This window comes from Tetranychus urticae, chromosome 2, assembly GCF_039701765.1.
Source record: "Tetranychus urticae isolate SD_2017Ah chromosome 2, NJAU_TeUrti_SD_1.0, whole genome shotgun sequence".
Classification (NCBI taxonomy): Eukaryota; Metazoa; Arthropoda; class Arachnida; order Trombidiformes; family Tetranychidae; genus Tetranychus; species Tetranychus urticae.
In genome coordinates, this window is record NC_142959.1 from 16,490,359 (window position 1) to 16,510,608 (window position 20,250).

The 20,250-nt window shown below is 32.4% G+C and overlaps 3 protein-coding genes and 2 long non-coding RNA genes across 7 annotated transcripts; 4 read left to right on the top strand and 1 right to left on the bottom strand.

Moving 5' to 3' along the window:
* Positions 1–691: 691 nt before the first annotated feature.
* Positions 692–6,224, top strand: Rich (Guanine nucleotide exchange factor subunit Rich). Its single transcript, XM_015934290.3, has 6 exons — positions 692–826; positions 971–1,231; positions 1,424–1,719; positions 2,287–4,514; positions 4,683–4,833; positions 4,917–6,224. The coding sequence occupies exons 2-6, from the start codon at positions 1,055–1,057 to the stop codon at positions 5,746–5,748; spliced, it is 3,684 nt and encodes a 1,227-aa protein (XP_015789776.1). The 5' UTR covers positions 692–826; positions 971–1,054; the 3' UTR covers positions 5,749–6,224.
* Positions 6,225–9,203: 2,979 nt separating this feature from the next.
* On the top strand, positions 9,204–10,581 carry LOC107369594 (uncharacterized). The gene has a single exon (XM_015937565.3). The coding sequence runs from the start codon at positions 9,705–9,707 to the stop codon at positions 10,272–10,274; it is 570 nt and encodes a 189-aa protein (XP_015793051.1). The 5' UTR covers positions 9,204–9,704; the 3' UTR covers positions 10,275–10,581.
* Positions 10,582–11,610: 1,029 nt separating this feature from the next.
* Positions 11,611–13,204, bottom strand: LOC107369615 (uncharacterized). The gene is made up of 5 exons (XR_001570346.3): positions 12,848–13,204; positions 12,561–12,784; positions 12,350–12,426; positions 11,813–12,012; positions 11,611–11,752 (listed from the first exon to the last, which is right to left on the bottom strand). It is a non-coding gene; the product is annotated as an uncharacterized LOC107369615 (long non-coding RNA).
* Positions 13,205–14,979: 1,775 nt separating this feature from the next.
* On the top strand, positions 14,980–15,687 carry LOC107369606 (uncharacterized). Its single transcript, XM_015937574.3, has 2 exons — positions 14,980–15,142; positions 15,234–15,687. The coding sequence occupies exons 1-2, from the start codon at positions 15,031–15,033 to the stop codon at positions 15,560–15,562; spliced, it is 441 nt and encodes a 146-aa protein (XP_015793060.1). The 5' UTR covers positions 14,980–15,030; the 3' UTR covers positions 15,563–15,687.
* Positions 15,688–16,506: 819 nt separating this feature from the next.
* On the top strand, positions 16,507–19,878 carry LOC107359878 (uncharacterized). Of its 3 annotated transcripts, none has more exons than XR_001568176.3 (4): positions 16,507–17,137; positions 17,265–18,194; positions 18,269–18,777; positions 18,909–19,878. It is a non-coding gene; the product is annotated as an uncharacterized LOC107359878 (long non-coding RNA). The 3 variants fall into 3 exon arrangements; XR_003081980.2 differs by having other exon boundaries at positions 16,518–17,137; positions 17,265–18,777; positions 18,909–19,161; positions 19,521–19,878; XR_001568174.3 differs by having other exon boundaries at positions 16,510–17,137; positions 17,265–18,777.
* The last annotated feature ends 372 nt before the right edge of the window (positions 19,879–20,250 follow it).

Here is a 20,250-nt window from a genome sequence, read left to right on the forward strand (position 1 = left end):
AAAATTAGATCATCAGAGTTGAATAGAAATAAAACAAACCCAGTTAGTTAACAGGCTTACCCAATTGATTAACACGTTGTAAAATTGTAATCAAAATGGAAACTTTTAGTATGGCAATTAAAGCTAAAGCTTTCAATGTGAAAATGAAAACAAGTTCATTTCTTTAGATTATGTTTACAGTAAAACCTCGCTGCACTCACTTGGAGTTTTGTGGACCGGCGTTTTTGTAGAGTTGTGTTTTACTTTATGTGATATTTATGGTAACTCCAGTTGAAATAGTATACAAAGAGTCCATTTACTTAACCTTGTTTCACCAACGATAACAATTTTTATGATTCATAAATTGTTAATCTTAACTTCTGTAATGGTTATAATTACCAAATTGCTTTGGGTTCACAAAAAGATGTTTTGACTGTGTTTTGTTCGTAGTAAAATCCAAAAGATATTCTTACACCTTCTTCTTGCTTTTAGACACACAAATGTACAAGATCAAGAATTGACAGATTGACAGCGATTTTATTATCATTTAGTAAATCAATAGTTGATATTAAAAGTAACAATTTGTAGATGATGTAAAATATTGTTTTGATTATTGTTGCTCTTTTTACGTTATTTTCTACTATCGTTAGATGGCGTGACCTTTCGATCAACTGTTTGGGGGAATAAAGGTTTGAGGGGAAAAATACATTTTGCCAGGTTTATACTTTTGAACTGATTAATTTATTGTGAGAGATGTATTTATTTCATTAATTATTGGTATTGGTTTTGTTATTTTGTTTTTTGTTAATTATCATTTTTTTCGATGATCATCAGAATGTTAATAAGGGTAAGTAAATGGACCTTTTTTTACTTAGAGCTTCCACTCCCTATCGTTGTGTTTTATTCGACTCATGTTTATTTGTTTTTTTATCTCTATTTTGTTATTATGTCTTGTGTTGATTATTTATTATTTTTTTACTTGCTTTTCTAGAATTTTGACAAACGACTTAGATGAAAATTGAGCTGAGAGGCTTAAAAGTTCGTTAATCACTACCTTGGTTCAATAAATTTGATTATGTATTACCCTGTTGGCTGGCCAAAGAATATTGCCCTAGATTTGAAAAGACGGTATCTGAAAGATGAACTGTCTGGTGATGTTCCGAAAGAAAAAATTCTGGATATATCCTCTAATAATGAAAGAAATTTAATCCTCATTTTAACCAATATAAGCCTTAGGATATGGTTTTGTAAGGTGAGTTGTGTTTTTGTTATCTGATGGTTAAGTAACTTGATTGTCTAGTTTTAGCGCTGTCAATTGATACCTTTTGATGACTGGTTTTCTGCTATCAAGTGCTTTTCCTTATTCGTCATTCTTTTATTTTTCTATGCTATTCTCACCTTGATCTAACCATTCTTTGATTTGCTTTATTTTTATTTTCACTAGCCTTCAGTCGAGATTGTTTTTCATACACGAAATGAAAATTCAATTCGTACTTTTGGATACAATTTAAGTGCTGATTGGAGGCCAGATTCTGGAACAATAGTGGTACAAACAACAGAGGATTATCTTCTTTTCTATAAGTGCGGTTTAAAAGATCCAAATGAAGAACTGTTTCGTCAAGAGGATTCAAATGTTGCCGGTTTCCGGCGAGAATCAGCCGAGTTATTTATTCAAGAAAAGATTCCCTCTTTATATCTTGTATTCACCATCTCCATCAAAATCCATCCCGGTATTTCTAGGTTAGCATCAAAACTAAAACGTTACGATAAACTTGATCTCTCCTTCAAAACTGCTTCAATCAATTTTTAGGATTAATATCTTGTCATCATCCTAATATCAACAATTACTCACCCGATTAGCCTCATTCTCCTTCATCCCACTCTTGCATATTCACTTTACTTTTCCAACCTATCCAATCATCTTTAGCAGAACCATGATTTCCACTATCTTTTTTTACAATTACTATTTTCCGCTCTTTCCTTCATCCATCAACCGTCATACACTCTTTCTACTTTTCATCCAAATTTCATCTCTAGCAGTACTTTATGCTATTGATCCTTCAAATTTTTAGTGAAACACGAAATTTTGTTCCGCATTGCTGAGTCTGTGATGCTCCGTTAAACAGGGTCTAGTCATCTGTGTAGCGCAAGCACTATTTGCTATTTTTCTTCAACATCTATCAGAGCTTTAACCTTGCTTCTTGTTTTCCTCGTGAAATTTTCCTCGTTTTCAACGATCAAGTTTTTTTCAAAATTCCATCTCTAGATAATTTTTTTCTGATCTAATCATGTTATTTTCTTTAACAGCATTATGTCCGCCGAAGAAGAAGTGGTGGTCTGTACAAAAACGTCCGAAATTTTCGGAATTAATTGGGACGGTACAATGGATTACGATTTTAATTTCAAAATCAGTGATATCCTGCCATTCGCTACAACCGAGACAGATTACACCATTTCGGATATTAAATATTCTTCCATGATAGGTGGATTTTCAATTGTTTTTGCCAATGGCCGTGGTGGCTTTTTACCTCTTTTGGCTCAATCTGAAACGGATGAATCAGAAGCTAAATATCGACCATCGCGTCTTCGATTTGTACCTGATGTTGACAATTTTGTGTGCACAGCCATCAATCATAAATATCAATTACTAGCTTTCGGACTTCGTAATGCGGAAGGCCTTCTCTGTTGTGTCGATGATGTTAATGCTTCAGTATTAATAAGTCATCGTCTTATGCTTTCACCAAGTTCCTTTCCTAATGCATCATCAACTGCCGGTCCAATGTGTTGTGTGCAATGGTCACCTGATTCTAATGTGATTGCTACTTCTTGGGAAAAAGGTGGTTTTGCTCTTTGGAGTGTTTTTGGTGCTCTGTTAGCTTGCTCATTGTCGTGGGACTATGGTATTGTTGATAATTGTCGATCAAATTTAAATGCTTTCTCACACCTTGCTTGGGGACGAGAAGGTTATCAATTATGGATGGCTGTTAAAAATTCTACTAGTGAATTTTTCGACTCTGTTCATCAACTAAGTTTGGCTAAAAGTGTCCTAGCTTGCAATCCATCAGTAATGGGATCTCCCGGTGAAGATGTATTACTCATTACTGAAGATCGTATCTATCTAGGAGTTGGTGCTGCTGCTGTAACTCCAGAGGTCCAAATTAATGGAGCAGAAAATCAAGGTAACTCAGGAGGTCGGAGTGGGAATCTCGGTGGTGATATTGATCATAATATAGACAATTTACCATCAACAAATGCGGCTTCTGATGTTTCTTGGGAACGTCAACCTGTTGAAATTGGTAATCATCAATGGATTATTATCCAAATGCCCTCATCTTACTTAGCCAATAATTGGCCCATTCGATTAGCAGCAATAAACAGCAAGGGCAATTGTATCGCCATCGCAGGCTCAAATGGATTTGCTCATTATAGCCTTGTTACTCGCAAATGGAAACTGTTTGGCAATGAAACCCAAGAAAAAGATTTTGAAGTGAGAGGTGGTCTACTTTGGTGGAATGATTATATTGTTATGTCTTGCTACAATCTGGTTATCGGCAATTATGAGATTCGAGCTTACCCACAGAAAATGAAATTGGATAATCAGTTTTTAAAATTTATTAAAGTGCCAGCAGAAGTTCATCTAATGTCTGTTTTAGATAATCGACTGCTCACCCTACTTTTAGACGGTACCATTCACTTGTTCAATTTTGATATTGCTCATTCCAATTCCTCATCAACGACCCACCATAATAACCATCATCATCTCAATCATCCCAATCATGGAACCAATTTAGCTCGTATACAGTTTATAAATGAAATTATTGTTGACATGCTGAATGTTCCTCCTCAATGTGTTACGTCCATAGTCTTGTCCACAATTCATAACGAACCTCTGGTTAAAGCATCTGATCCCTCTATTTTGTTAAACATTTGTGGACGCTTGTTTCTTCTGGAACGAAAAAATACAACTGATACTGGAAATAATAGTGCCAGTGGTGTTGGTAGCATAGAGTCCAATTCAATCTCTACCAGTGTCAATAATTCGACACTTCATGGCCAAAGCTCAATCACCTCTAATAATAGTATTACCTCTAATGGAATAGATCATGAAAGTGAAGAAAATGACGGCACTCCAATAATGTACAGAATTGTTTCCAAACTTGCTTCTGGCGTTGAAAATATTTGGATTTCTCGACCAACAAACTTGGTTATTCAGTCGAACGTGATAGCTCCAAGTATAAGCAGCAGTAGCAGTCATTTGAGTCAAAGCAATAGCAGCATAAACTCAAGCATTAGTAGTAAAAGTGAAACCCAGGAGCCAACTCGAATTCTGTCCAATAGTAGTATATCGGCTTTAAATAATTCAGATCGTCCACATTTAACGAATGCTCTTTGGTTATCATGTGGAAGCAACGGAATGGGCGTTTGGTTACCATTACTTCCATCTTCGGACGAGAAAACTTTCCCAAGTTCAAGAGCTCATAATTTTATGTCCAAACGTATAATGTTACCGATTAATACTCACATTTATCCTTTAGGTTTGTCTATTGAATTTTTAAATTATCTCTTTTACTTCCTAATCAGAAATGCTAATTTTCCGGTTCCGTGTTTTCTCTTACCTTGATTTAAAATTTGGATGGTTGAACTTATTGTTTTTTCTTTCTGTTTTTTCTTCCTTCATCATGGTTTTTCTCATGCATATATAGCTGTGTTATTCAGAGATGCTGTTGTCCTTGGAGCTGAAAATGATACCATTTTTGTTGGTAAAAGCTGCCCAATCAACTTACCCTTTTGTGTTATCTCTCGAACAAGCCAAGTTTATATTCATCATATTCTTCGAGGCCTTCTTAGACAAAAGTATGTTAATCTTGATTAAAGCTGTCATTAATAATTAATTTTAATTCACAAATCTAATATAAATTTGTTATTTTTCATTCTAGCCTCGGAATTCAAGCCTGGGAAATCGCCAATTCTTGCACAAATCTTCCATATTTTCCACATTCCCTTGAATTGCTTTTACATGAAGTACTTGAAGAGGAAGCAACTTCATCCCAACCAATTCCTGATGCACTATTACCTCGAGTGATTGATTTTATTCGTGAATTCCCATTCTTTTTGGAGACTGTTGTGCATTGCGCTCGTAAGACTGAACTGGCCCTTTGGCCTCACCTTTTCACCGTTGTCGGTAACCCGAAAGATCTTTTCCAAAAATGTTTAGATGAGGATAGGTTGGAAACAGCCGCTTCTTTTATCATTATTTTACAAAATTTAGAAAAATCATCTGTTAGTCGTCAATATGCAACTAAATTACTGGAAAATGTCAAAAATCATTGTCGTTGGTCATTAGCAAAAGATCTTGTTCGTTTTCTGAGCGCCATCGACTCTACAGACTTTGAATCTCCAGTTACTAAAACATCACCTCCTGTATCTGTACCTGTAAGCCATGCATCCCATCACAACAGCCATACAATCAAATATATGCTTTCCAATTCCCTTTCCAACACTAGTAGCAGTGACCTACCTGATGGCCATCATTTGAATAACTGTGTTGCTTCTTTGCCTCAGCGTAAACGAACCCAAAGCTCAAGTAGCACACTGGCCTTACATTCACCATCTTCAGCATCAACTTATTCCAACACTACTTCCTCTTCATCAACTTCAGGAATTGCTAGTGCTTCATTGGGAACACCTTCTTCCAGTAGTCCACCTTTGAGCTCATCATCTGCTGAATGTATACCCAATAGCATTCCTCTTAAAGCCAGAGACAGGTGATTGTGAGCAAGAAAATTTACAATTACCTTCACCGCCACCGTCATCATCATCTGCATCATTTCGGCCTCTTTGGTGATCAAGTAACAAAAAAAGGAGTTAATATATAAAAGAGCATTAACAAATTCATTCCTTATTACTTTAAAAGATAAACCTCTAAAAAGTAAATCAAATCAAAAATAAAAAGCTGAGAAAATATTAAAATGAAGATAGATCTTTACCATCATGTCAATCAGACAGAAAAACAACAAAAATGATTTGTATCTTTCATCTTTTCTTTTTCTGTTTCATCTTGTCAATTGTTGAAACCAGAAACCATTTGTACAATTCGATTCATCTTTACAATAATGTCCTTAAACCTTATATTATGATTATTATTATTATTATAATTATTGATGCCTTTATACAATTACTCTCATTCTTGTCACCCACAATCATTGAAACCAGAAAATAATGAAAATCAAGAATCAATCTGAAAACCTTTGATATTTCCAACTTTTTCCTCCTTGAGGTGATAAATTATTGAATTTCAATTATTGCAATCTCTGACCTGAAAAAGTCATGATATAGTAGCACATCTAAAAACGCGATTAATCAAGATATCTTAATAGTTGATCGTTTGTTTAAAAAATATGAATAAATGTCTACAAATTTATCAAAACTTGAAAATAAAGTTTGAATAAAATTTGTATCACACCTAATATAGTAATATCTAAGTTAATCAATTTAGTCTCGAAATTCATCTTTATTCATTGTCCATTGATTAATTATCGGTATAACTTTGGCTTTGATTAGATCTATTGTATTTTCATTATATTTTGATAATAGGTAAAAATAAATTATTTAGTCTTCGACATTATGAAGTTATACTATATGATATAATATATGCAACTATTATTAAATTAGCTTATTCTTACGATTAATGGAGTTCTTTCATAATTTGGTTCATCAGTTTTAGTTGGTAAATGTATCGAATTGACATAAATATTAATAGTTGATAGATCAAAACAAATGCGATATCAATAATATCTGCTAATATTAGTCTCTTTTTGAAAGCGAGGCTGATTAATTATCATGTTATTATTGAACCCAAAACAATCCGAGACAAAATTACACAGAAAAATGTTCATATTTTTATAAATATAGTAAATGAATGATCGTCCAATAGATTCAGCAAAAATGTGATTTCTTTATTGAATCTCTTAAAATCTTTGGATAAAGATGCTAAACGAGTTCCAAGTTTTAATCAGTGGTGAAAATTGCTTCAATTAAGGTTTTCTCATCATTCTGTACCCAATAAAATGAGATTCAGATGTAAGATCATACAATTTCATCTAAAATAGCGAATCGAATAAAATAGAGGATCTAAACGGGCGAGAAAAAGCTCCAACTCTACCTCAATTTTAAATTCCCTCGTCGTAATAATTGGTGTCCAGGGGCATAAGATAATTGTTTAATTGATTGTTTATCAATGTGATACAATACCAAGGTTACTAATTAATTATGGTGACTCGAATATAAGAACGTAATGATCTTGTTAACGTGAGTTAATTGACATTTAAACAAGAAGCGAAGGAAAAGAAACCAGAAAGCAAAAGAAGTCATGAAAAGGATCAATAATTTTAATTGTGATATGTTTAATAAACGATCGTCATAGTTTCATGTTGCCGCAGGGTGAGGTGTTGTTTGATTGCGTTTAAAGGCTTGATTAACTACAATTACAGGCACTAAATAGTAACCATTGTCTCCTTGTTTTCTGGGTCGATAAGCTGTTAAAGGGTTTTGTTTATTTTTCAAAACAAATCGACTAGCAAGGTCATTTTTGAACCTCTTTTCAGCCAAATTGAAAGCTAAATTTGACATTTCATAATCTTGTGAATAAGCTTCTGAGTAAGCAAAATTGAATTACATGAAAATCAAAAGCTACAAAAATTCAACAATCTTCATGAGATCCAAGGCCAATGGTAAATGTTCAACTGCAAATCAAATGGCAAGAGTCTTTACATTTCTGTTCATCTTTAGCTGTTAAAATGTCTCGAGCAAACCATCAATTAATCTAACAATTTATCATGCTGCCTGGTTAAATAAGCAAATTGGATAATACTTGAGGCATTAGAGACGACTCTTCAATTCCTGGATTGGATTAGGAATCAACATTGAACCAATTTACTCAGTTATATTTATTCATCGTTTTGTCGGTCCATTAACCTCACGCTGTTAAAATTGAAACAATGTGTATCAATTTTGATGTCTCAACAATAATTGATATTGCAACAAGTGTAACCTCAAGTGGACAGCCAATCGCCTGTATATGCGGCTACTACAATTTACTGTTATCAAACCTGTAATAATGAACTGGTGAGATGTTTGTCTATTGACCTTTCAATGGTTCAAACAATCAAATTGAATAAATGATCAAAACCATAAACAGAAGGTAAGTGTAGAGAAATAGGTGTTTACTATTATTATTGGCCGATGTAATGGTGAAGAGAGCTGCAAAAAAAGGTTGATTGAAAGGAAAGCAAATCAATGTGGTAATAATAATAAATCAGCAAGTAACTCTTCAATCCCTTAAAAGGAAATTGAAATTTCAAGATGAAGATGAGGATGTTAAAGATGACTTGCTATGAATAAAGTAATGTTGAAAGGCGTAGGTCTGTTGATAACAAAATGAAGTTGAAAACAAAATGGAAAGGCCTTACATTCAAATCATAATGGAATCAAATTTTGAATCATTTACACGTTTATCCATTTAAAACAATCTATTTAATCTTTTCAATCGACTTTCATTAATTTGAATAATCCCATAATCACATTAATTGTCGATTGCTTCAAGCAAATCAAAGTGCAAATGATTAGCAGAAATTGGGAAAAGTGATACAAAAACCAAAGGTAAAAAATAACCAAATTTTTAATCTTCACCTTAAGTTAAAAACAGTATTAGCTGTAAACATCACTCCTTTATTTTGATTTTTATCGTTGAAGCTTTCATTTTCAGTTAATAAGAATGACAATTTACACACAATTTAATGTATTAGTGGAGTTAATCTGCTTTCATTTTAGATACTATTTAAATGTTTAATAATGTGATGATGAACTCAATATTGCTTGTTAGGATTACAGGAATCTTGTTGCTTTTGCTAACAAATTTGGCTCCTTTAGTTGACAATTTGTCGTAATAACGATGATTTAATTGGTTCAATGATTGGTTGATTTAGATTCAGTCATCACAATGGTTATGTAAATGATAAACATGAGAGGCTGTTTGTTACCAGAAAAAAAAACAAAGTAAAACTTTCAATATTTATTACAAATCTTGCTTTCAATTTCTTACTCTACATCATGTATCGTCATCTCCTCCTTATCCCTCCTTCATCCCTCCTTCAGTCTGTCTTCATTTTCATCTTTCTAACCTTTTCTTCTCCCGGTTACTCACTCAATCTCTAATCTTCTTCTTCTCACTAAATTACTTAAAATAATTGATATAAGAAAGAAAAGTTACCCTGAAATTTTATTTCTTATTCGATGTGAATTCAAAGTATCCACTCATCATTCTCATATCTTATTACTATTTAACATTTAACAGCAACTTTAGTTATTGGCTTTAGTTAAATGAAACATCTTTAAAGTGTAAAGAAAATTGAAAGTTAACTCTTTTCTCTTCCTCTTATTAATTGTAGGTTGATTGTTATAAATCATTTACGGGTATCATTTCAATTTTGTGTGAGTGTATCAGTTGAAGCTTGGAAGAAGTATTTACAAGAAAAGGTTAACACTACCTTTATGTATACTGTGTTGAAACAAAATTCAATTTCAAGGTGATCAGTAACAACAGCAACAGCAACAACAACGGCAACAACAACGGCAATAGTAATCATCTCACCATTGTTCAATTGTTTGGTGTCTTTTTTGCTTGTAAACCCATCAGGAATTAACTTTTCACAAAAAAATTAAATGAAATGTTACACCTTAGTTTATTTATCACTGATAACAAATCTGGTAATCTTGGTTTGTTGCTGTTCATGTTGACCAGTTTTCTGGTTCATATAACCCTGGGTGCAGCCAATTCTCGGTCAACACGGAGTAACCTGGAAAACCTTGCTTCTCTCGCCTTTGAACACGGAGTTAAAGTTCGTGAATTTGGTTCCTGTCGAACACCGAAACCAGAAATTGTCTATGTAAATAGTAACAACCCATCCAAGGTATACCTTCCAAGGGGAACAATACTCCACCGATGTTCAGATGCAACAGGCTGTTGTCCACAAGCCTACCAATCATGTCGTCCAATATCAACTCAAATGGTTGACCTTTACTTTTTTACTGTTACCCTTGTAGCAAATAATAGTCAATTATCATCGTCGTCATCTTCATCGTCCTCTTTTTCGTCCTACACACCAAGCCATCACCACCATCGACATAAGAAACCTCGTCAACAGCAAAACATTGAAAAGTTAACTTATGTCAACCACACTAAATGTGCTTGTGTTGATCTCAATTCATCTGACGATGAATCCATCAATGAAATCTAAGTGATCACTTCATCGCCATCTTTTCAAATTGTCATCGCCTTTGCCATCAAATTTGTAATCAATGTTGTCATCGTGTTTGCCTTCATTACTTTTTTTTCGCATCATCCTTGTCACCATCATTGACCATCATTGACCGCTACTGCTTCCACTTTTGTTAATTGGCTCTTCTAGTTTAATTATAAAAGTTTATAAAAAAAATTAATTAATATACAATTACTATTCTTAACTAATTAACATTATTATACAATTATTTACAATCAATATAAAAATGAAACCTTTCACAGTAAAAAGTATTTTTTCCACTTATTTTGGTATGCGTTTTGGGTTTGCTATTGAGATTACCTAAGATTGATTTACATAACGACACCTTTTTAAGTTAACAATCAATTGAATAAGCATCATTTGACTCATTTACATGTTACAATTGAACAAGATTTAATAATCAACTGTCAATCAATCGTTTGTCAATTGTTTTCATCATCTTCAGTTAATTCTATTTTAATTCCATTACAGTTGATTATTTGATCATGATTAACCTTCTGTCTATATCATTACTCCTCTTCATAATGCATTTATTTTATTTTTAAAACATTTTGCTTCTTTTCAATCATTCAATTGATTACAAAAGTAATTTGGCGATGAAAAGTTTCTAATCAAATGATTAAAAATCAAAACAATCAAAGCAACAATGAAAAACAAATAAATCTTTCATTTTTTTAAATATTAGCTAATAACTAAATATTTACTTACTATTCAATTGATATTAAATATTGCTAATAATAGGTAGACCAAAAATAAAGGGTTGCAATAGTAACAAGCTTAAGATGCAAGTCATTAGAAGCAAATTATTTCAACTTGAAGATTCTAATTTTGATTATTAAATCTCTATCAATTGTACTAAACACACTTTGCCTATTATGGTCTAAAGATCAAAAGCTGTACAATACCTGAGATCGGTTAAAAACCTTGTCCAAGAATTTCTGAAGAACCGTCCAACTCAAACAAAAGGAATCCAGACTGAATGCTGAATTTCAAAGACTCATTTCCTTGTGAATAAATGAAATTGGTGTAAAAAAGGTTGATTGAGTTATTATTATGTTGCTACAATAGATGGTTAAATATGAAACTCACGATTACTCAAGTTGTTACACCGATCCGCCCTTTAGAGTCAATCAGATGCACTTCAATGTTAACCAAGGCTTACAAAGTTTAGATTGCATGAGACGATAGCGTGCTGATATGAGAATGAATTGATGAATGAAGATGATGAAGAGGACGGGAAATAAGAAAAGAGACAAAAACGGCAAATCCCGTTAAGAAACGCCAGTGATGTTTCCTTTTGAAATGTTCATTGTATCTCTCAACAGCAAAACGTAATCTTGACATTGAAATAAATTTCAAAGAATGAAGCACCTTGATTGGGGTCAGGGTTGATTCTCTCAAATGACTTGGAAACAGTTGATAACATCCCAGGAGATCTAATAATTAATCATATTGAAAACGTTAATTAGTAATTTTCAAATTAATATATCACTTACCTTTGGATACTTTAGCCAAATGGATGTTAAAATGGTAGCTTCATTTGGTAGCAAAGCTTGTTTGTCTCTCATGTTATTGATTTTAATGTTTTTTCACCATAATTTTCTTGATTGGTCTTTGATTTTTCCTCAATTTCAACAAGCTATCATGTTGAGATGATCAATTTCCGTACAAGGAGTTGGATTAGAATAATTATTATCTAATAAATAAAGATAAAGAATTTCAAATTTGATTGAGTATTTGGTCAAGTTTGTCTGTTTTGCGTGTTCCTGTCTGTTAAACCCAAAAACTTTCTTGACCAGTCTACCGGCTTTGATTCACTTTTTGATGGTCTAACATCTTGGGGTATAAATTACACCTTCATACACTCAGGTGTATTAACATCAATTATTGTATCCTTTTGGCTGTCCATTTTTCAACTTTAAAATCCTGACCTCGTTAATGAATATATTTAATCAGTTGTCCACACCCGATTAACAATTAATGCTTGAAATTGTTTTCTTAACTGGGCTTAGTATTTAATCAATGTATCTAACCTTTAATTTCTTTCAAAAAATTGATTGTATCAATACTTTTTGATTATCTGTTGTTTTAACCAGAACGATGTTAACAGCTGGAAAGAGATGGAAAAGAACGGATTCATGTTAAATTGTTATTAAATGGATAAGCGTTAAATTCAATTTAAATAATGACTTAAAGGCAAGTATATTTGCCTTCAGTCAACCGTTTAACAAAGTAGAGTCTTACAATTAATGGGAAGTTAATTTGATTTTCAGCCAATTGTAATAGTGTTTCAATTTGATAATTTGATGAGGCAAGTTGAAGATGATCCTTGGTTTGAATATTATAATAGTTATATTGGATAACGATTTTTGACCAAATGAAAGCAACATTTGGGTTTAATTCAAGATTAAGAATAGAATGGCTGGCAAGGTTCTTTGCTAATCACGATTAAGACCTCCTTGGTGTCCCTGTCAATTGTAATTTGGTTAAAGACATTTGGTTTTTGAATAACTGAGGATTAATAAATATACCTCAATAGTGATTAGCAGTTTAATCACAACAGAATCCTGGTGAGATGTTGAAATTAATCATCGTCTTTGGGTTTCTACTTTTTTTTGGTTAAGATGTCGCGTGTTTAAGATGTTGATTATAATGATGATGATTTGATTTGTTAACATATGTTAACACTGACAGTTAATTTATAGTTGACTGACAGTTGAGTTGTCCACTGTGATAATTTACTTATGAGCTTACAAATCCATATCAAGTGATTAACGAATGAAGACAGGACCAAGAAAATGTTTGGTAGGTAACAATGAGATGATTAGCCAAATGATGAAACCAAAGATTAATGATGATAAAATATGTATTGTTGAAGGAAAAATTGTCTGAAAAATGGAAAATAGAGAAGATAAAGATTCTTGTGATTAGCTTTCATGTTGAAATGAAATCCTCAAGTTATTGGCAATTTGATATCAACTGTTATTTCATCAAAATGTATTTACTTTGGCTGATTCACAGATTAATTTCAAAAACAGTTTAATAACTTACTGACCAACTTGATAGATTTCATCTTTCTCAAGTAGTAAAACCTTGAAAAAGATGAAATCTTCAGATAATTTGCAAGAAAGGGGATAATCATAACATTACTAACGTTAATCGAAGCAATCGATTTTGTATAGCTCCAAACATAGGGTGTGTAAAGGGTTTGATTTCTTACCTAGATGAAAGCATGATTTTGAATTTGATTGCTTTTTGGTTTCCTTTGGTTAGAAATTAATTAATTCCACGGTTAACAGTTGATTAGCTGACAATAAGGCTGGGAAGTTATTTATTTGAATGTCTTTGAAGATATCAATCTAAAGATGACTGCAAGATCAACTTGCCATTTGTTAAAAAAATGTGTTGCCGAGAAAAGAAAAGATTGCCAGAAAGATTATTTCTAACGAAAGGAAGATCTCATTGGTTGATTTTTAAGTAAAATTATTGAGGCTGCCATTTTTATTTTACATTGAGAATAAGTTGACTCGTCATCGGTTCAAACCTGACTGTATGGTGACTGAGCGAGGTAAATTGCCTTCTCCTGATTGTTCAACTGACAAGTTGAAAGATAAGCTAAAAATTTGGATACCAAATCGTCTCGTTTTTGGCCGTTGCTTAGTTCAATGTTATAAATCAGTGTTTATTAACAAACAAAATTGGATACAAAGAGTTCAACTTTTAATTTGGATTAGCTTCACTTTCACTTTGTTAGACTCACATTTGATTCGCATCTTCATATTTTTTTGTAGCTACCTTTTAAGATTGACATTCATTTCATGAAAAGTGTTGAAAAGACTAGATTAATCTAAAAGTTGCAATTAAGTTTTTTCAGCTAAAATGGTTGAATCTGTTCCTTAATAGGATTTATTTTCCATGGTTCCATAGATGCCCTCCAAACCAATTCAATTAAATTGGACTCTCAGACAAGTTAACTGTCATGCTGATAAATGGTCATCCAATGGTGAATAAATGATTGGAGTAGTTGAAAATGATGGTTAAGGGAAAGGTTGATTGACCACTTGAAACCGGTAAAGTGAAAGTAAATGGGTTCCTGCTTCAATCAAAATTTACTGAATTTAAATATCGACAATTGAACTAATCAATAATTTGATTACGTTTAGCGACACAATTTCAATGTTTGTAAATTATAATATAATAATGTGACACTTCTGTCTAATTTTCACCTTGCGAATCATCTAGAACTCATGTAACAATGGATTTTACGAACACTTGTCGCAGGTACTGAAGTCTTTTGACAATTATCTTGTGATTGTCAATCATCTGATTTAATCTTTTTGTCTTTAATTATTATCAAAGGTCCTGTAGTTATATTATTTTATTTGGATGACAGTGTCGAAACATCTGACTTACATTGTTTTTTCATAAAAAATTCTGGTGTTGGTAAAAACAATTCATTTCCAGGTTCGATTGGTTAGATTAGTGATAGAAAACAAAAGAAAATCTGGCGAAAAGGGTTTTTTTTCGAATGTTCGATCAAAGTGTTTGACAGCATTTCCGATCATTTGATTGCTGAATCAACTTCGACTGTATCTACGACTTCTGGGTGAGGAGATTTCATATATATAAAGGACGATTTGACTTGTTTCAATCATTAAAAACTACAAGTTATCCAAGTTAAACGTTTGATTTGGTCTTGAAAAACTCTTACAAAATGCGTTTATTTGTTATTTTCATTGCTTTTCTTGTTGTCTACTCTGTTTCAGGAGCATCTCTTGGCTCGCAAAACAAGTCAAACAATGGTAAAGCAACCAAAAATAATTCAGGTAAGTGTATAAAATCAATTTTTATGGATAATGCGATGATCATAAGTTATTTATAATTGTTATTTTTTCGTCATTGACTATTCTGTTTCAGGTAAAACTTCGCCATCGAAAGCCACGTTGAAAAAAGATTCAGAAGAAACTGAAAGTGAGACAAAAATCGACACCACTGAAGAAGAAACTGACTCTGCCAAGATTGAAAGATTGTTATGGGAGATCCAAGAACTTTTGGCCGACGTAAAAGCAAACACTGAACCTGAATCTTCATCTGAACCTGAAAAGCCATCTAAAAATGTCGGCCCCTCAAAGGTCTTACCTAAACCTCCATGTCGTAAGCCTCACCCACCATTTGACTTTCCCCGGCCACCATTCGGTTTTCCTCCACCACCTTTCGGCTTTCCTCCCCCTCCATTCTTTGGATGATTCGGTGGCAATCCAAGATTTGATATTCTATTGAACTGATGTTCGAGTGTAACAAGATGTATAACGTTGAGTTACTAACGTCAATTTCATTTACAAATAAATAAACTAGCTATTACATATTTCAACGCCGGTGATTTTAAATTATTGAAATTCGGTCTACAGAATCATAATGACTGTATGGAGCTTAAGCGAGGTAAATTACCTTCTCCTGATTGTTCAACTGACAAGTTGAAAGATAAGCTAAAAATTTGGATATCAACTTGTCTCGTTTTTGGCCGTTGCTTAGTTCAATGTTATAAATCAGTGTTTATTAACAAACAAAATTGGATACAAAGAGTTCAACTTTTAATTTGGATTAGCTTCACTTTCATTATGTTAGACACACATCTTAGCCACTATGATATTTTTTTGTAACTAACAAGGGAAGGTTCTAAAGTATGAAATCGATATGGAGATTTTATTGGTTGCTATCGGCACATTAGACCATGTATAACACTAAAATAACGAAATTAGCTGCTACCTTTTCGATTTCGGCAATTTATCGCCTTTTTTCTAGAAAAATTTGTATGCTTTTCTATGAGGATTTGTAATTTCATTTTTTAAACTTTGAAATGTTGAAACAGGAACATATACTTTTTATTGCGAAATCAGAGTTTTCATACTATGCATTCATTAAAACAAATACAAATCCTCATTGAAAACCATACAAATTTTTCTAGAAAAAAGGCGATAAATTGCCGAAATCGAAAAGGTAGCAGCTAATTTCGTTATTTTAGTGTTATACATGGTCTAATGTGCCGATAGCAACCAATAAAATCTCCATATCGATTTCATACTTTAGAACCTTCCCTTGTAAAACCTTTTACCTTCTAAGATTGACATTCATTTCATGAAAAGTGTTGAAAAGACTAGATTAATCTATTGGTTGCAAACAAGCTTTCTAGCTAAAATGGTTGAATCTGTTCATTAATAGGATTTATTTTCCCTGGTCTCATAGATGAATTTTAATGATATGACACTTCTGTCTAATTTTCACCTTGTGCATCATCTAGAACTCATGTAACAATGGATTTTACGAACACTTGTCGCAAGCACTGAAGTCTTTTGACTTATCAATTATCTTCTAATCATTGAGGACATACTGTTGATACCTTGGGGTAACTTTTCCTGATTACTGAACAAGATGGATTGGTTGATGCAAGTCTGCTATTTGCCGGCGTCTACTTACCACTCGATGCTCTTCAAAGACGAATAACTAATTCCTGGTTCCAGCAATTACTCGTCATTCTTGTTATCCTATCCTTAAATTAACCAGAATAATCAAGGTTAATAATTTTAGTTATCAAAGGGAAAACAAAATCAATTGAATCCTGGTTGAGTATCTCATCAATGACATAATCAACCTTCACTGAAACAACCATAACATGGGCAATATCATCATCAAAGTCAACATTGGCAATCCATGTGATATTATTTTAAAATGAATTAACTTGCCACTCCATTGATTGGATGCTATAAATATCATAATACCACTGGACAGAATTAATCTGTTAGTCTTCTCCGGACCAAATAAAGGTAATAAAACCACATCAATCAAAGTAACTTGTTAAGACTGTTGGTGTGTTTAAATTAAACTCACTTTTTCTAATGAACTTTTTTCCCTCTTATACTTTTTATCATGATCATCATTTGTATCGCCAAGACCTTGGAAGTTTCTTGATCAAGCTGATTCTAAACATTTTCTGAAGCCAATCGACTGATTAATTGGAACCACCAAAGATCAAGCCAAGAAGATTCAAAAGACAATAGTGAAGTAAATTAATCATAAATAGAGAGACTGGTTAAAACTCTGAAAACCAATTCCATGATGAAGACGATTACCAATGTGATCAATTTGTGTCTAGTTGAACAACAACTTTCAATTAATAATCCATTTTGCATCCATTAATTGAATGACGACACAATAATCAATCTTTTCACAATTAGCAGATTTCTTGCACTTATGTGATACAACTGATTTCGAGTCAATCAGTCAATTTTGCTTTTTTCACATAAGCTGTTTTATTTCAATGGGCTGTTCAATGGGATGAGTAAAAATAAAAGTGCAACTGTACAATTATTACTGCTAATTAAAATGGGTTAAACTCAATCTTCATTTAACCTGATTCAACAATTAAAAAAAAGAGCAGATTATCTTGCAGAAAATTTATGATCAAGGATAAATTGACTAATGTTTACATGAAACAGTGTCAAGATAAGCATAAAAACTGATGAATGATTTATTATAATGGTAAAGCTAAACGATTAATATGAACTGCACTAAACATGGAAAAAATACCAAAAAACATAATAATTTCAACTTTAATTTTTGGTGTAAACCAAACAAAATGATGGCCAACAATAAATGCATATAAACATTAATAAACGAACATTTAGATCAATAAAATAAACCAATGTGTAAACTTTATTGATCACAATTTGCGAAAAATAATAATCAAATTTGGCTCCAAATTGACAAGTTATGCTCGGCTTTCAACATCATTTATGCTTTATGCTTTTTGCCGCTTCTCAAACCTTTAGGCAACAGCTTATTAGCAAATTTTATATTTATCAGAGATGTTAATCAAAAATAGTGAGTATCAAATTTTAATTTAATTTAATTTGTGTTTTTCTTTTTGTTTTAACACTTCCCTTTGCCATCAACAGTTCACAACAGTTTCACCAAAAACATCTTTACATCATCAACGCTGCCAGATTCATCACATAATCCTGAATAATAAGATCGGGAAGAGGTGAAAATTTCTGTCAATTGATAGTTAAACTAAATGATTTGTGGCCAACAGTTTCCTGTTAAATTGGCGATAAATTAAAAAATTTTGTCATTTACCTCTTAAAGAGATCGAAAGTTTTATTTTAAAAATTTGAATTCCTTCCTTTTGCCATTAGTTATTATTCAAGCTTCGGGTAACATGGAATGGTTTGTCTTCAATATTGGATATTTTGTGTCGTTCATTGTTACCTTTCCTTTGTCTCTTTGACTACTCAATTCAAGAAGTACATTTGGATAACTCAGCAGATAACCCTAACCAGAAACCATTTATGATGCTTTTGCATAATAAATGGTTTCTGGTTATTCCAGAGTATTTTCATTGAATCTGATCAATCAAGATGGAAATGCTGAATAAATTTATTTGGTGGTGATACATTATTTCAAGGTAAGTAAAGACACAGCTTTAATAGCATTTGCAATTGCTGAATACACACAGACTGGTTTGAAAATATATTTCAACATTTTTATTTACGCCAATTTCACCATTAATTAAAACCTTTTTTTCTTTACTTCCAGACAAACTCAATTATTGCAGTTAATTGGTTTTATTACCAAACTTTGGTACTTTGAGTTATTTACCGGGTCAAGCCCTTCTGCAGATTGGATAGTTATATTCCTGAGGAACCAACCACATGGATGGATTTCAAGTACAATTATTTCAGGTTCATGAGGCTCTGTTCGGCTGATTTATCCTGTATCTCCATCTCTGGTTACATTTACTGATAAAGCTTGTGTCTGTTGGCTTGGCAAACCTCTGGATTCATCCAAAGTATTAATAATACAATTAAAAGAGTCAGACAAGTGTTTGAGTCAATAAATATCAATTAGGGTCAATTATTGGTCTGTTAATTTGATTTGCAGTGTTTGCTCATTAAAATAAATAACCATTTGTGTTGTTTATTCAATTATTGTTTCCTAGATCAATCAGTTTCAAGTGTATTTTGGTCATTATATCATTGCATACATTTGATGTAATAATTGAACAAACAACTTATATAATTTTGGTTAAATTGAGCGATTAAAATTGACCATCAATTTCACTGTGAAACCGAACCACGGCTTCATTGAAACTTTAATGATAATCATTATTCAAATTAAATACAACCTTTTACTTTTTTCTTTGTCAAGGTTTGGATTACAATCAACCAAGAAGACCCTTAAAGTTGAAGTTTCAACCACAAACAGGGTTATCATTTTATTATCAAAAATCATCTTTTGATTGAAACCAGCAAACACAAGCATAAAAAAAGATGGACCAAAAAGCTGGATTCAACATTCGTTTCATATTTAATTGGATTGACTGTCAATTTAAAAGTTTATATTTACAACATTTAAATTAACTCTTACAATAGACTAATGTAGGCTTTAACAAATTGTAATAATTTAACAGTATAAATAACATGTAACTCCATTTAGCATGATAGCATTGCAGATCTGTGTAACTAGCAATCAAATTGTAACCAAATAAACTTGCTTTCATTGTTAACTGAGGCTCACAATTCTAGCAAACTTACAGATTCCATTTCAACACAAATTAATCATTCACAATGATCTAAAATCAGTTAACTAACTACTTGGTGATTAAAGGAGAGGAAATTATATTTAATAGTAATCATAATAATGTATAAATATTATGTAAACAAATTAGCCTGGAAAAGGTCTTCAACACAATCTTTCAACAAGTTAACCAACAGCTATCCTTATGATTGAATTAATGTTATTCAGTGTAGAGATGAAAATTTCCGGCTCTTCCATCAGTGGCTTGGTTCCTTTGGATTCATGCCTAACTTGATGTGTATAATCATGCTGTTATAATTATTAATGGTAATAAGCAAAGATGTAAAAACAAATTTACACT

Coding starts and splice junctions, on each gene's coding strand:
- Rich (XM_015934290.3), top strand. CDS start 1,055: ATGTATTACCCTGTTGGCTGGCCAAAGAATATTGCCCTAGATTTGAAA. Junction 1,232..1,423: donor TTAGGATATGGTTTTGTAAG/GTGAGTTGTGTT, acceptor TATTTTCACTAG/CCTTCAGTCGAGATTGTTTT. Junction 4,515..4,682: donor TACTCACATTTATCCTTTAG/GTTTGTCTATTG, acceptor ATGCATATATAG/CTGTGTTATTCAGAGATGCT.
- LOC107369594 (XM_015937565.3), top strand. CDS start 9,705: ATGTTACACCTTAGTTTATTTATCACTGATAACAAATCTGGTAATCTT.
- LOC107369606 (XM_015937574.3), top strand. CDS start 15,031: ATGCGTTTATTTGTTATTTTCATTGCTTTTCTTGTTGTCTACTCTGTT. Junction 15,143..15,233: donor AGCAACCAAAAATAATTCAG/GTAAGTGTATAA, acceptor ATTCTGTTTCAG/GTAAAACTTCGCCATCGAAA.